Here is a 16,778-nt window from a genome sequence, read left to right as displayed (position 1 = left end):
AGAATGAAGCAGTGAGTACCTTGTAAAGGATCACAAGCAAGGCTTTGAGCCACATCTGCCTGATGTGTGGCCTCAGTGCCCACAATGAGCAGCGTGGGGCCTCCTGGAAGTTGGGTCTGAGCTGAGGGCATGTACAGTACTTCAGCACCTGCACCACAAGGGGCAACATCTGCTTCCCCAAGCCTATGTTGTAGTCCATCACCTGACAAACACATATAGAACAGAAGTTTATTGTTGGCAATTATAACAATTAATAATAATTATATAAATACTTGAATCTTAAAACTAAAGAGAAAAGTTGCTCCCAGTAGTGTTACTGATATTATTTTTATTTAATGAGATCAATATATTAATTTGAGCTCAGACTTAATATAATAGAAGAAATCAAATTTTTCTGAGAAAAATGTTTCCTTCATCAGGTCCACGAGGTATAATTATTTTTAACAAAGCCACATATGCCACAATGTTGGCACCCCTTTAATGTTTTGTACAACATCCCTTTGCAAATAGCACAGTACTTAAACTTCTCCTGTGCATCTTATTAGGTTAGATTATACATAGCAGGCAATTTGATTATTTTACAGAGCAAGAATTATATTCTTCTTTACAGAATCCCTCCAGACCACACAGGGTCCTATTTCCTCTGTTGTGCACAATCCTCTTCAGATCCTCACATGTTTTGTGTAGGGTTTTATTCAGGGGACATGCTCATGGCCTAGTTAGATTTTGTGTTTACTAAATCAATTTTGTTTTGATGTGGACATATGTTTTGAATTATTGTCCTGCTGAAAGATCCAACGACAAACCCGATTTGGATTTAAAATGCACTGGTATGTCCATTAAGCCATTTACCCTAACATGGCTCACAGGGCTTTTGGAGGACCCTGGAATATCACTGAAATTACTCATTAGGTTCTTTTTATGCCAAACCCACCCATGTTGAAAAATGACTAAAATTAACTCTGGAGACAGAAAGTCATGAAAGTATTGTATATATTTGTAAAAAGGTGTTGCCAGGAAGGATGAAAAGACATGAATATTTAGTCTTTCAAGGCTTTGTTGACTAAGGTGTAAAGGTGTTTTTTGACTTCTGCATAATACTGAATAAAGCATTTATTTATTTTAAATTACTTATTTAATGCTTCTTAATGTGAGCTACCAAACCAAAAACAAAATATCAACCAATATTTATATGATGAGTGCATAGTTAGGATACTCACTTGTGCAATGCCAGCAATGAAAGCATTGAAGCAGGTGGAGGAACGCATTTTCTGAGGGGCGATCATGAAGCAGCCCATCTGCTGATCATAGCCTAAAAGCACATAAAGGTGCCTTTTCACAGTGTTAAAGGCTTTAGCACTGCCAATATCTGCCTCGGCACTGCTCTTGTCCTTAGCCATGAACTTCATTAGCACCATGATGAGTTGGTGAACAGTCTGGTGGTCTATCCCTGCATCCTCTGGGAGAAGATCCTTGATGACGGAGATGTCCTCTGGGGGCGAGACCTGGCCAGGCAGGTGGGCTGCAGAAAGTGGAGGTTAACATATTCACTACTTGATTGAAGAACAGTAGAGCGCTCAAGAATGTAAGCTTAATCATTAAACTGATTTGAGAAGTGCTAATTTTAGACCAGTGATTTATCTGCAGGCTGGAAGCATGGTGAAGAAATGGATCAGGATTTCAGGATGAAACACTATCACTGCAAATATCATAAAGAAAACTGTAGCCACACTTCATACCTCCATAATAACAGATAGGGTAAATAAAACTAGACACATTGAAAATTGTACATCATTACAGTCTGTATATGAATATTAATGTGTAGGATGCCTGAAAAAAAAAAGAATTTCATTAATTTAGAAAATGTTATGAGTTTTAAAGGAATATATGCACAAAAATTAAATCTACACAGTTTTTTTGCCTTACTTCAAATGTCAGCCCTAATATGTTTATTCTCTTTATAAATTTTGCATTGGAGATACAAGAATAATGTAACTAACAATAGAAGCTTACCAGTTAAAATTATGGATCATGCACGCAAGCCTGAAACTTCTGTAGATATTTAAGTAATCTCAGATGGACTTATTCATGTAGTTTTTGACACTGTATAAATATTCTATTTAGCAATGCAGTTTGCACAACTCTAAATAATGAAATTGAATTAAATATATAAACCTCAATTACATGTTAACTACACTAGGATTTGAGCTGCAGTGCAAAACAATAAAGTAAACTTTGGACAACGAACATATTCATATATATATTTGGGTAAGGAATAGGCATGCACAATGATATGAAAATTATACTGGTACCAGTAGACACCAGTAGAATATCCATTAAAGCTTATACTACAATTGTCCTTTTCATCAGCTCCAATGATGATAGTGAAGCACTTTGAATTTTTACAGTTACAGAGTGTAGTCCACCTTACCTACCACCACATTACTGCCACAAAGCAGGTATGACTTGGGTGGTGGATCATTCTCAGCGCTGCAGTGACACTGACATTCATTTATTCATTGTCTGTAACTGCTTATCCAGTTCAGGGTCACGGTGGATCCAGAGCCTACACAGAATCACTGGGCACAAGGCAGGAATACACCCTGGAGGGACTGCCAGTCGTTCACATTTTTTAAAGTGACCAATCCACCTACCAACGTGTGTTTCTGGACTGTGGGAGGGAACCAGAGCATCCAGAGGAAACCCACACGGACACAGGGAGAACACACCAAACTCCTCACAGACAGTCACCCGGAGCAGGACTTGAACCCACAACCTCCAGGTCCCTGGAGCTGTGTGACTGTGACACTACCTGCTGCACCACCGTGCCGCCCCTAAGAATGGTCCAACAATCCAAAATATTCAGCCAGCAGTGTGCTGTGACCACTGATGTAAAACTAGATGAAAGTGTGCAGCAACAGATGAGCTACTGTCTCTAAAGGTTAGGGTCACTGTGGTGCTGAGGATGATCCCACATTCAAATCCCACTAAAAATATTTTTTATTCTGATGATGTTCTATGACTGAAAAGGATCTAGCCGTATTTTCTACATTTTATAAATGTTTATGTCTCAATATAGGCAACAGCAAACATGCACATCGTATCGGCCCCATAATTCCTATATCAGTACATCCCTAGCATGGAAAAACTGTGTCAATGTAATTTCTGGCCAAATATCCCTTTAAAGTTGATATAAAAGGGAAAATATTAATGAAGACTAGAATTTTGGTCCAAGCTGGTCTTCGTTACCTGGCAGGACTTTCTCTAGCATATCGCCGAGTGTGGGTGCAGACTGTTCTTGTCTTGTGAGCCTTAGAGCTATGAAATCACACATGGAAAGACAATTAGGGAATCCAGGGGTGGGCACAGACACACATCTGAGTTTCCACAATTCAATATACATTCCACCAAAATTAAAACAATCACTTGAAATTTATTATGTTGTTTGAGTTTTTAGTCAGAAAGAAAATGGCACGTTTGTTAAATGTAATATTCAGAAAAGATCATTTTTAAATATACTATTATCTTCTTTTTTCAATTTTCAATTTCTTATATCTTTTCTGCAGAAAAGAAACAAAATTGCTTCACATTTTATTTCATTTTTACATTCACATTTAAGAAAGTGGAAGTACTTAAAAGTTAAAGTCTAAAGATTTAATGGGACCAATAATCTGTAAGTACTTGGCTGAAACTCAGAGAGTTTTGTGCAGTAACACAGGTGTTGAACAACACACAAGGCTCTAATTTTGTGGCTGCGCTGGGGTGATTAAACTGTGTAATGCCTCATTCATAGCAATTTGTTAATTGGCAAACAGAAAAAATGCACCTGTGAAATGGTGTGTTGAGTGGCACACCAAGGGGTGGTGGGGGCAAGGGGTATAACATTTAAAATCCATTGGAGCAAAATTTGTTTAGAACCTACTCTGGCTTCAAACTGTCCTTTCTTGGACCTGCTTTTATCACCAACTCAAGTGCAACAGTATTTTCTTCACTTCCAGCAGGCACCTTAAAGACCATCTAATAACTTAGAACAAGATTTTCACCAAGGATATTCCACCTGGAATCACTGGGCACAAGGCAGGAACACACCTTAGAGGGGGCGCCAGTCTTTCACAAGGTGGTACAAACACACACCTATGGACACTTTTTTGAGTCACCAATCCACCTATCAACGTGTGATTTTTGGGAGGAAACCGAAGCACCCGGAGGAAACCCTTGCAGACACTGGGAGAACACACCAAACTCCTCACAGACAGTCACCTGGAGGAAACCCAAACAGACACCGGGAGAACACACCACACTCCTCACAGACAGTCATCCGGAGGAAACCCACGCAGACACAGGGAGAACACACCACACTCCTCACAGACAGTCACCTGGAGGAAACCCACGCAGACACAGGGAGAACACACCACACTCCTCACAGACAGTCACCTGGAGGAAACCCACGCAGACACCAGGAGAACACACCAAACTCCTCACAGACAGTCACCCGGAGGAAACCCACGCAGACACCGGGAGAACACACCACACTTCTCACTGCCAGTCACGTGGAGGAAACCCACACAGACACAAGGAGAGCAGACCACACTCCTCACAGACAGTGACCCGGAGCAGGACTTGAGCCCACAACCTCCAGGTCCCTGGAGCTGTGACAGAGACACTACCTGCTGCGCCACCATGCCGCCCTCACCAAGAATATAATTTTAATAAAAACATATATATTCATTATTAACTTAACGCACACGATTTATATTTTTTCCTGAGGACATAATAATTCTGTGACTCAATCATATGTCTGGCATCATTATACATATAAATGTTATCATTTAAATAATTAATCATACCACAATTTTACAACTAATACATCTATTATTATCACAGTAAATTGTTATTAATATTATTATTTAATAAAATATTTATATCACAATTATTCAAATATCACTATGATAAATAATAATAATAACAATATTTATAATAAGAATAATGACATTAATAATAATAATATTGTCAATAATTAGAAATATAAGCATATAATAATCATTATAAAAAAGCCCAAAAATAAGTATAATAACACATTATTATAATATTTATTATTATCATTATTCACTGTGACATGCATAAAATTAATATAAACCAAATTGTGAAAAGAAAAATTTCCATATGTTCACTGTCATAACTAAATTGTCGCTGTGTTGTGTTGCTGGCTTATGCTCTGATATTAAAGGGAATAAGAGGATTTAATCTGATTGGATATTGCGGTGAAACATCTAAACACACCTGCTGATCACGTATGTAGTATATCAAAACCTCTTTTTTTAATCCTGCATCTCTGGGCATTTGCCTGTCTGTCATGAAAATAGCACACATCTTTCAGTCTTGCCAACTGCACTACCATCATATGCCTTATATCTGCACTTGCATGTGTCCACAACATTAGAGCCCATGGTGACAAAATGTTAATAAATCAATAACATACTGTAACACATTGGTTTACAGGTGGAGAGAGACAGTAGGAAGGTGCGGTACACACAGAAAATGGAAAAAAGACAAAAAGAAACATGAAGAGACAGAGGAGAAGTAAGACAACTCACGCAGTTTGTTGCAGAGAGTCTCTGGAAGAGAGAAGGCACGTTTGGACTCTGGAGGGCCCTTTATGCTGTCTCTAAGTGAGCGGACATTCTTCTGGTGATTTCTAGCAAAACGAGCTCTTCTGATCTTCCACATTGCTGCATCACTTAGATTGGCTGTGTTAGTCCTCACTGCAGTGATGGCTTGGATTATAAGGGAGTAAGTGGTGTTACAATAGAAGTACATAATAACTGTGTTGAACACAGTTTTCTACAAAATTTACAGAATATGAAAATGTCCTTGCGCCAATGTAATAAGATATTGCTCACTAACTACAATGTGTTGTTCATTAACTATAATAGCACATGTATGCAAATTGTCATGTATAGCCCTGTCTAGTGTTTTCCTGCTGTCTGTGTATCATTGTTTCCTTTGTTGGTCATGTATGTATAAGCACATGGCTCTTTGTTTTGTTCCTGTCTTCCTTGTCTCTGCCTTGGCTCCTCCCTCTTTCGCCTCCTTCGTGTTCCTGCCCCCTCATTATCTGTCCCAGATGTTTCTTGTTTGTGTTGTCTTTTTAAAGTCCACATCAGTGTCTCCGGTTTGTGGGTCATTGTGTTTGTATGTATGTTTGTGATTCATGGCTGTGCTTAAGAATCTTGCTAAGTTTTGTTGCTCTGTTTAGTTTCTCTGTGTTCTGCTGTTTAGCCATCTTGTTTAGCCCTTGTGTTTAGTTGTTTAGCCTCTGTGTTTAGCTCTTGTGTTTAGTGTTTAGCCTCTGTGTTTAGCTCTTGTGTTTAGTGTTTAGCCCTTGTGTTTAGTGTTCTAGTCCTTGTGTTTAGTCCCTTTGTCTAGTCCCAGAGCCTCTCTTTAGTTCGCTTGTTCTGTTAATTAAGTCTCCTGCAATTACCCCTGTTCCCTTTTATATTTCTGACCACCCTGACACACCCTTACACACCATATCGTGACACAAATTATGCAGTTAGAATTATTAAAACAGTAGAGAAAGTTAGTAGAGAATAATGAATGGAAGTCTGAAGTCATCACAAGCTCCTTAGAGTTTAGTGGATTAAGTTGTGACAAAACACATGGACACCCACAGATATAATAATGCTTACTAGTAGGAAAGGGAAATTCTTTGTTACAGTCCAAGTGCAGTTGAGCCTCCAGGGACAGAGTCTCAAAGCGGTTCACAAAGAATTCCCAGCTCAGTGCAGGAATATCCTGCTTCAGAGAGTGAAGCAGAAGTAGTTTGTTCAGGATGATGGGACGGTCCCTCACTACTGTGTCAAATTGGAAGTCCATGCACAGACACAGACCCTAATGGAAAACACAAATATACACATATAAATACTCATCCACATTAAAAAAATATATGTCAGAGTGTAAAAATGGTAATATAACGTGTGTGTATAGACCTGCAGTGAGGGACGTTTAATGGTGTCCAGCAGTAGCCTGGCTCTGGTGGCCACAGCTGGGTTTACATCTTCAATACTGGCCAGAAAACAGCAGAAGGCATGGGCCAGTGAGTACTTCAGTAGATGACTCTTAGTAACTGAACCGATGTCCAGAAAACGGCATAGAACTGCAACCCGCTCCACTGTAGGGGCAGACATTCATTGTAACTAACTCAGTAAAGGGTCTTTTCAAGGCCAATATCAATTGTGACACTTTTAAAAGGACCATAATTACAGTGATATACAGTGAGAGAGATAAATCTATTAGGAAAAACCCAGTAATAAAGTCAGCAAATGAGAGACTGTAACATAATGCATCAGTAGATGGCACTGCATGAACAGCACTTGTGGCTTATGGGAAGAGAAAACATTTTTTTTTTATCTGTAGATGGTTAAAAAACACTATTTTTTTTAAAAATGCTCAACAAATGATAAATAAGCAGTGTGAATGACTACTTATTAATTAATGTTAATTTCTGCACAAAATTTAAGTGGAAAAAAAGGAAAAAGCCAGTGGAAATCTTGAATCTGCCAATTTAGCAATAAACGTATTGTATATGAAGATTGTAATTACATCCGTTAAGTATGACTCCAGTTGGAAGATTGGATACACACCTGCTCTTTGTGAATAAAATTTAAGACTGTATTCTAAGGCTACAAAATACACCACATTTAGTATCCTGTGCAACACATTTTTGTTATGCAGTGATTTTCTCTAATAGTGGGATCTCCTACAAGGTCACAGCTCCTTTCTGCCAATCACCATAAGAGGCTCCTTTAATCCCACAATTCCTCAATGCTGTAGGACCCAGAGAGGTAACCATGGCAACTAATGGAGAATTTCAGCATGCACAAAAAATCTCTCCTGCATGCACACAGACAAAATCTGAAGAAGATTGGGGTCTAAAAGTGAGTGTGAAAATAGGGTGGAGCAAAACACCCTTCTGCATCAAGACTGGCTGCTTGTGTTATTATAAGCAACTAATTCCATATTCATTCATGCTACAGCCATTTAGCAACACCAATGGCTTAACGCTCCCCTTAATTCACAATGAGAAGAAGCAAACAGCACATAACTGGACATTTGCAAATGATTCAGACCTGCTTCAAAACGAATCTTCCAGTCCTTGTTGTTGAAGCTGCTCTCCACCAGCATCCAGAATATGTCTGCACCATGGGACAGCGAGATGGCATGGAGCAGCTGAGGCACTGCCAGAGAGGCCAGCTGGCAGAACTCAGACTTCAGCATGGACCACAGACTGGGCACCAGAGCAGACATTACATCACACATTCACATACACACCATGACATTATTACGGGGGACCATTTAAATTCCATGTCAAAAGGCTATATTAGATAGGTTTGAGTGTACAGAAATTTTCTCTTTTATATTTACTATAAACAAGTAGATATATATTTTGATATCATTTATTGTTACCTAAAACAAGAATTAGACTACACTATGCAAAATACGAATAAGGCAATATTTAGCTCATACCAGGGGATAAGCATCTTCTCCTGAATGTAGGCCAGGAACTGAGGGTGGTCTTTGCGAGCATGATAAAGACACTCCCCATGCAGACACAAGATCTTCAAACAATTCAGCATGTTGAAGAGGATGTCTGGCTCCTCAAACTTAGCCATCTCCTACAGCATGGAAACATCATTTACCTGAATTCAGACGTGGAACTGAACCGACACAGCAGTATATACAGGGTACAGAACTCAAGATTGTAATATTTACCTGCAGTATTGTATAAATAAGCCTGAGAGAAACAGGAAGATGCTGGTAGGAGAATTTCCTCTCAGTATTATTCTTTAAAGCTGTGGAAGAGAAAATCTCATGAGATGTTCCAACTTGTTTATGAAATAATTTTTTGTCTTTCTATTATTATTTTAATACTGTTAATTACTTAAAATACCTAAGTCGGACCATGAGGCTTTCAGGAACATCTTACCCCAAGGACCAGATGTACAATTACATCTACACTAAAACAAGTGTACTATAGAATGGTGCGTACTATAAAATATGTGTACAGAAGTGTACTATAGAATGATGTGTACTATAAAATAAGTGTTCAGACGTGTACTATAGAATGGTGTGTACTATAAAATAAGTGTACAGAAGTGTACTATAGAATTGTGTGTACTATAAAATATGTGTACATATGTGTACTATAGAATGGTGTGTACTATAAAATAAGTGTTCGGACGTGTACTATAGAATGGCGTGTACTATAAAATAAGTGTACAGGAGTGTACTATAGAATGGCGTGTACTATAAAATAAGTGTACAGGAGTGTACTATAGAATGGCGTGTACTATAAAATAAGTGTACAGACGTGTACTATAGAATGGCGTGTACTATAAAATAAGTGTACAGGAGTGTACTATAGAATGGCGTGTACTATAAAATAAGTGTACAGACGTGTACTATAGAATGGCGTGTACTATAAAATAAGTGTACAGAAGTGTACTATAGAATGGTGGATTGGTAGTTTTCACAGCTGGTTTCAATGACTAACAAAAATTGCTATTATCATTTTACTGATAGTTGAATAGTTGAATACATACGCAGGTTGTCAGGAGAATGACTCTGGTTGCCGTGGTTGTCTGGGTTAGCACCAGATGTGTTGTCCTCCTCTTCTGTAATGTTTTCTGATTGCAGACAGTGCTCTGACCTGGGGAAGACCAGACTCTCCTCAAGACTGTCTGCAGGCTCCTGTTAGAAACAGCACAAAATGATTAATGTTTTACTTCATCAGCATTTACAATTATAATGAGAACAATTAGGCATCATTTCTACAATCATCTGAGTGAGAGGGTGTTTATTTATGTACATTTTCAGGATAAAGATATATTATTCTGAATGCAATAATCTACCAAATTAAGACCAACAAACTGGTGTTGTCGTTGTAAAATGCTTTTAAACACAAGCTCTATGTTACATATCTTAACACTGGAAAGACAAAAAATTGATATTTGGTTACACATGTTACGATTAAGGTTAAGCTTAGGTAAAGCTTAGACATTTCTTAATGCACAGAGATACATACTGACAGGTTATAAAAAACATCTTATGTGTCTGTGTGTCTTACCACCAGTCTTATCTCATCAGAAGGGGCGAGTCTCTGGAGGAGCTCACAGCCCAGCTGGTAGCAGAGGATGCTGGACTGGCACAGGCTGCACTCCAGAGCCTTCTCATCCTTCTGGCAGGTGTGTGAGCCACCCCAGGGAGCCTGGAACACGCTGTTAATGATGCCCACAATATCCCTGCCCAGACTGCCCTCCAAACCCAGCATCACTCCATCATCCTGCAGCTCCATCTACACTTATTGGAGCAGGACAACAGAGATTCACTACTTTTTCAGGCACTGATGAGGAGGTTAAGATTTCACTATATGTTAAGAAACAGAGTGTATTGTATTGTATGCAAGTAATAAGCTACTCAAAGCTGTTTGTTAAATGATATCTCATTTAATGTGCTTAGAAGTGTTAAGAAGTACTTTACATTATAATTAGTATAATACTAATTCATTCATTTAGATACACACACACACTCACACACCTACGGACATTTTTGAGTTGCCAATCCACCTACCAACATGTGTTTTTTGGAGTGTGGGAGGAAACCAAAGCACCCGGAGAAAACCCATGCAGACACAGGGAGAACACACCACACTCCTCACAGACAGTCACCCGGAGGAAACCGACGCAGACACAGGGAGAACACACCACACTCCTCACAGACAGCCACCTGAAGGAAACCCACGCAGACACAGGGAGAACACACCACACTCCTCACAGACAGTCACATGGAGGACACCCACGCAGACACAGAGAAAACACACCACACACCTCACAGACAGTCATCCGGAGGACACCCACGCAGACACAGGGAGAACACACCACACTCCTCACAGACAGTCACCCGGAGAGGGACTCGAACCCACAACCTCCAGGTCCCTGGAGCTGTGTGACTGTGACACTACCTTCTGCCGCCCATGTTATGATAATAACACCCATCAACCAGGGCTTAGTTTGATCTGGCAAAAGGACAGATAGAGACCCAGCATATCCAAGGTTTGATCTGGAACCTGCTTTAGTGTATATGACAGTGTATATGATTAAATACAGCCCTGTAATGATTTGGTCAGATGTAGAAAGGAAATTCAAAATCACCCTCATAAAGTCACAGTAATGCAAATATGCCTATATCATTTAAGCAAAATAAGAGTCAGTAGGCAGAATATGTCTTGGTCAATATGGTTATTTTAAAAATGTTTCTCTGGGCACATCACCTGTTTAAGGATGAGGTCAAACATGAGAATGAAGCAGCCCAAGTTCATGTCGTCATCATCACAGTCCAGGTCCAGAGCACAGTTGCCTGTGGCATGGCCCAGGTTTTTAAATGGGCTACAGCGCAGAGGGCTTCGGAATGGGCTCCGGAAGGGACTTGGAAATGGACTGAGGGTATTGTGCTGTCCCCTTCTTCCAGGGTCTGATACTACACTCACCTACACATAAAGACACACAGACATATATACAAAATCATATACATATATTCTGTATTATCGATACTAACATTAATTTATTAATTTCTGTATCCGCTTCTCCATTTCTGGGTCGTGGTGGGTCTGGAGCCCACTCAGAATCACTGGGCGCAAGGTGGGAACACACCCTGGAGGATGTATCACACATACACTCACTCACACAGTCGCAACTACAGACACTTTTATGAGTAGCCAATCCACCTACCAACATGTTTTTTGGACCCTGGGAGGAACCAGAGCACCTGGAGTAAACCCATGAGGACATAGGGAGAACACACAAATCTCCTCACAGATAGTCACATGGAGCAGGGCTCAAACCCACAACCCCAAGACTCTGGAGCTGCGTGACAGCAACACTACAAGCTACACTCCAATGCTAACATATTTCATGATAATATTTACTGAACAGTATACACACAGAATATCTCCAGTGTTTGCACAATATATATTGTTATATACAACATATGTCAGTATATAACAAAATCAGATATTTTGCTCTGACAAAAATCCAGCTGCGTTTGGATAGATCACTTCATCTTGCTTGCCAATAATCAAGCCCCTTAACCAGACTATATATAGTCTTCAGCTTGTTGTCATGACAACCATTCTCCCTTTAGTATTGCACCCAGTAACTGAGGAGACTCACATCTCTTTTGCTCTTTTTAGAGCCTCATCTATGTACACCATCCATCCATCCATCCATTATCTGTAACCGCTTATCCAATTTAGGGTCACGGGGGGTCCAGAGCCTACCTGGAATCATCGGGCGCAAGGCAGGAATACACCCTGGAGGGGACGCCAGTCCTTCACAGGGCAACACAGACACACACACATACCTATGGACACTTTTGAGTCGCCAATCCACCTGCAACGTGTGTTTTTGGACTGTGGGAGGAAACCGGAGCACCCGGAGGAAACCCACGCGGACACGGGGAGAACACACCAACTCCTCACAGACAGTCACCCGGAGCGGGAATCGAACCCACAACCTCCAGGCCCCTGGAGCTGTGTGACTGCGACACTACCTGCTGCGCCACCGTGCCGCCCTCTATGTACACCACAGTTTGTTATTTGCATTCTAACCCAATTCTGTTGATAAAAATTAGGAATACCCGTCTGGCCCCTGCATTTCTGGTCAGGTCTGCAGCACGAGCCTTCCTCTGATTGGCCAGCTCCTTCAAAGAGTTTACACCATCGGAGAACATGCCAATCAACAACTGTAGGGGCACTACAATATCCAGTTCTGACAGCACCTGTATACAGAGAGTCATAAGAAATAATGTATTACATTATCAGCATACATAAAAGGCAGAACGTGTATGAGACTTGTGTCATTATGTGATATTTTGTTTCACCAAATACTGAGGCAGCTCATGCCGGTGGCTGGATATGTTACATCAAAATCTCAATTTCAATCTGGGAGCTATAGCTCCCTGTGTTTTTCTCATGATACCACTGACCCAGATCCATACTCAGCATGGCCCATGTCTTTATATTTTCTCTCCGAAATCCTCCCAAAATAGACACATGCTATATTTTATCAAGTTCAATCTGAGCATGTGAAGTTTATAAAAGGGAAAATGGGAAGTCAGGGATGCAAGCTTGTGGGAATGTATTTTCAGTGGAAATGAATGATTGATTATGACTGTCAAGTCATAAATGAAACAGTGAAATAATCTCTGTGTGTGTATGTGTGTGTGTGTGTGTGTGTGTGTGTGTGTGTGTGTGTTGACTCTACTCACATGCAGCCACAGTAAGGCTTGCTCCTGTACAGATGCAGGGTATCCTGTGAATCTACAGCTTATGAAACCAAACATTTCCTCCATTGAGAAGGGTAATGGACACAATTCTATATCAAACATCTTGCTGTAGGGAGAAGAAGAAAGAAAGAGGTACAAGAGAACAAGATATGCTTCATTTATTTAAAGCAAAAGCAACAAATTAAGACTTAATCAAAGTAGAAGGAAGAGGAGCTGGATGACAGAAAAGAGGAGACGAATGAGGGCAGGAGACATAGCTAAAGGGCCCTTGGATGTTAGCTGCTGTCTTCTCATTAACACTGACCTCTATAAGGTTGCTCAGTACATAAATAAACTCATTGAAGCCAGAAGGGCTTCAACGTTTGACCTTGTTTACACTGAGGGTCACAGCACCTAGCTGGTGCATTTGTTGCCATGGTAACAGACATAGATCAGGCTGGGCTTGAGGGTGATTGAGTACACTGTACCTGAGCACCACTGGGGCATTTTATGTCTTAAACATGGTTGAAAATATTAATATGATAGAGACAGACAAATAGCAATACAATAATGCACATGCCACCAAAACGAAACTTATGTCTATAGTGTTTTGCCCAGGAGATATTTGTAAATTCCTTACAAATTAAAATCAAAATATGGAAAGATGTATAGCAGATGATTGCTATATCAGTGCAAATCTTATATTCTAATAAGGGACGGACAATAATAAAATATGACTGTATTCTTACTATATATTTTTTACTGCCTATATTAAAATTTGTTACATTTGAGTGTTTTTGATGCATTTTTTTCTACATAATACTGCCATGCATTACTTTACTGAGAAAAGTATTGCAATGTATTATTTCATTACTTGCCATAATACCCAACATTGATACTGACAAATAAAACATTAAAATAAAACTAATTTCAGCAGAACCCCCATACCTAAGCACTTCCCGGAACTCCTTCAGTTGGTTGTCTGGTACTTCAGTGCGGATAGCCTCCAGCCATTCTGGCATGAAGCACTCCCACAGTGGCTGGCTGATGACGTTATAAGGGATCAAACACAGGATGCGGTTCAGTCCCTCCTTCAGTTGTGAAACTGTACTGCAGGACTTATCCCAATAACCACCCACCTAGGCACACAAACACAAGTACAAAGACTCAGAGAAGCCTAATTCTATATAAGCTATTTAGTCCTATAGCATCATAAATCCTTCTTACCCTGGCAAACTCCACTGGCTTTGGCAAAAGGCACATGACCATGACATCAAAACGAACATCACACACTGTCTTGAGCCACTTTGTCACAAACTGTGGCTTGAGCTTCTCCACCAGACTGCCCACCTCGTCGTCCATCATGTAGGCTGTGGAGTGGAACCACTGAAAGACCATGCTGACCAGCCGAGCCAAGCTCTCTGTTGGGGTGTTTTCACTAGGAGTGCACAGGCTGACCTGGGGCAGTGGAAGGGTATTGGAGGGGTGCAGGGTGTTTGGAAATGTTAGTTAATGGGATTAGATGAATGGTTAGCACAACTGAGGTAGAACATTGTTGCAGTAAGGTACATGGTAGTTTTAATAATTCATAATCTTGGAAATGGGGTAAAAGGGACAGTGTGTATGAAGAAAAATAAGGGATTTGAGCATGGCCATGGAGTTCATTAGCTGTGGGGTCTTAGCAAACTAGTCTTGGTAGTGGTATTATTAATATTGTACAAAGAAAAGGTTACATTTCAGTCTGTTAAATTCAATGCACTACCTTTTATTTTACAAACACACACACACACACACACAAATCACACAAGCCTACAATTCAACACATGCGCATGTACACACACAGATATGCCCCATACCAAGAGCCAGATGCCAAACTGACTGAGCAGCCTCTGGTCATGCTGGTCATCTTCTTTGTTGTCAAATTCCAGGTTGTCTAGTGAGTGGTGGGAGGTAGATAGGCCCATCTGACGCCGACGGTTCATCTCAAACTCCCGCTGTTCTGCATGAATCTCTGCCTCTTTCAGCAGACTGCCACAAACAGACAAAAACAGACAGGGCCTAATAACACATCAAATAACAGTAGTTTTACCACACACTTACCAGCTGACATTAATCTTATATGCTTAAATACTCTGGCTGAGAATCTGACAGCCACTGGCTTGTTGTTACACAGATATTATTAGTAGTATTCTTATGTTTTAGGAATTACAATTTTTTTTATAAGTGCACTATTTATTCATTGTTTTCTGCTGATAACAAAACAATGTGTCCATATTTCTGGTTTTTCTCATATTTTAATAATTTTAGAATTCACGAGGACCTAAAATTTTGTCATATGATCTACATTTAAATGTATTCTCCTTTTTCTGTAGTTATTTGTTAAGAAAATCAATGTATGAGACTGGAATAGCTATATATTATTCCCACATGTACAGCTCTGAAAATTAAAACACAGAGCTACTGAGAAAAATGCTATATCAAATGATGTTCGCTGTTCACTGATGATGCTGTTTTTACTTAAGGGTGCATTGTATGTTTTTTACACTTAAATTAAAGCTGTTTATAAGTTTTCTGCTCTTTTTGAAATGAATGAATCCATCTCTGTCATCTCTACTGTCAACTTCCTGTACTTGGACTGAAAGTCTCAACTATCCAAAGTGATCTGGACCACCTCTTTAACTTAAACCAAATTTTCGTCATTTGTTCCCAACAAAGTAGGTGTGAAAATATACAGCTGGTAAAGTCCTCCAACATGACTCTGAACTGTTTTCTTCTTTACCTTGATAAGTAATTAACTTGATGGTTAAATAATGTCTATATTCATGAGTGACTGGGTGGAGTAGACATGAATTGTGAATATTATGAGTTCTGTTGTGCTCGTCTACTCAGCGGGAGTGAAAGTTGTGGTTGAAGGAAGCATTTGTTTTGATCTGAGATGTTGGTGCTTTAGTGTGACATCTACTGGCAGAACGTTGGATATAGAACCTTTAATCCCAAGGCTTGTTATTTACTAATTTACTGCTATGACATGTAGTAATGGGAAGGAAGAACATATGGATCTGCTGGCAGTAAAAGGTTAAAAAACAAACAAAACAAGCATAGAGGTGTTTCAGCTATAAACAGCTTTGTGAAAGTGTGTTTTGTACTGACTGGAGGTGAGGGTCATAACTGGCAGGTGCAGTGCCTGCGTACCTGATTACAGACTCCACAGTGCAGACAAGCTCTTCAGCTCCACACTCCCGTGTATTGATGGGCGGAGGAGATGTCTGATACAGATGAGTTTCGGCTGAGGCCCCCACCTCACTGCTGTGATGGTTGACATGGCAACGCTTGCAATAGCGCACTGGCCGGTTGCCATGGCGACCACAGCAGCCAGCCGAGAAGCAGGTGACGACTGCTCGCCTCACATGAGAGCTGCAGTTCTGTTGCAAGGAGAAGAGTCGGGGGAGGGGGGGGGG

The 16,778-nt window shown here is 40.2% G+C and overlaps 1 protein-coding gene across 5 annotated transcripts in view; it reads right to left on the bottom strand.

The window, feature by feature from the left end:
• The window catches only part of LOC136694000 (protein unc-79 homolog), a 48,588-nt gene that overhangs the window by 18,518 nt on the left and 13,292 nt on the right, over nucleotides 1–16,778 (bottom strand). For 4 of the 5 annotated variants that reach the window (XM_066667326.1, XM_066667331.1, XM_066667352.1 and 1 more), the window contains exons 12-29: nucleotides 16,513–16,742; nucleotides 15,177–15,348; nucleotides 14,548–14,778; nucleotides 14,269–14,459; nucleotides 13,324–13,447; nucleotides 12,694–12,834; nucleotides 11,330–11,545; nucleotides 10,127–10,354; nucleotides 9,603–9,750; nucleotides 8,773–8,852; nucleotides 8,527–8,675; nucleotides 8,130–8,287; nucleotides 6,990–7,171; nucleotides 6,690–6,891; nucleotides 5,595–5,774; nucleotides 3,250–3,318; nucleotides 1,221–1,522; nucleotides 20–202 (exon numbers count right to left, since the gene is read on the bottom strand). In XM_066667326.1, the coding sequence (XP_066523423.1) occupies nucleotides 20–202; nucleotides 1,221–1,522; nucleotides 3,250–3,318; nucleotides 5,595–5,774; nucleotides 6,690–6,891; nucleotides 6,990–7,171; nucleotides 8,130–8,287; nucleotides 8,527–8,675; nucleotides 8,773–8,852; nucleotides 9,603–9,750; nucleotides 10,127–10,354; nucleotides 11,330–11,545; nucleotides 12,694–12,834; nucleotides 13,324–13,447; nucleotides 14,269–14,459; nucleotides 14,548–14,778; nucleotides 15,177–15,348; nucleotides 16,513–16,742 (3,186 nt within the window). The remainder of the gene's footprint in view (nucleotides 1–19; nucleotides 203–1,220; nucleotides 1,523–3,249; nucleotides 3,319–5,594; nucleotides 5,775–6,689; nucleotides 6,892–6,989; nucleotides 7,172–8,129; nucleotides 8,288–8,526; nucleotides 8,676–8,772; nucleotides 8,853–9,602; nucleotides 9,751–10,126; nucleotides 10,355–11,329; nucleotides 11,546–12,693; nucleotides 12,835–13,323; nucleotides 13,448–14,268; nucleotides 14,460–14,547; nucleotides 14,779–15,176; nucleotides 15,349–16,512; nucleotides 16,743–16,778) is intronic. The other variant, XM_066667341.1, reaches the window with a different exon arrangement.

Source organism: Hoplias malabaricus, chromosome 1 (assembly GCF_029633855.1).
Source record: "Hoplias malabaricus isolate fHopMal1 chromosome 1, fHopMal1.hap1, whole genome shotgun sequence".
NCBI classification, from domain to species: Eukaryota; Metazoa; Chordata; class Actinopteri; order Characiformes; family Erythrinidae; genus Hoplias; species Hoplias malabaricus.
Note: the sequence above shows the minus strand (reverse complement) of the source record. Positions and strands in the feature narration are given on the sequence as shown.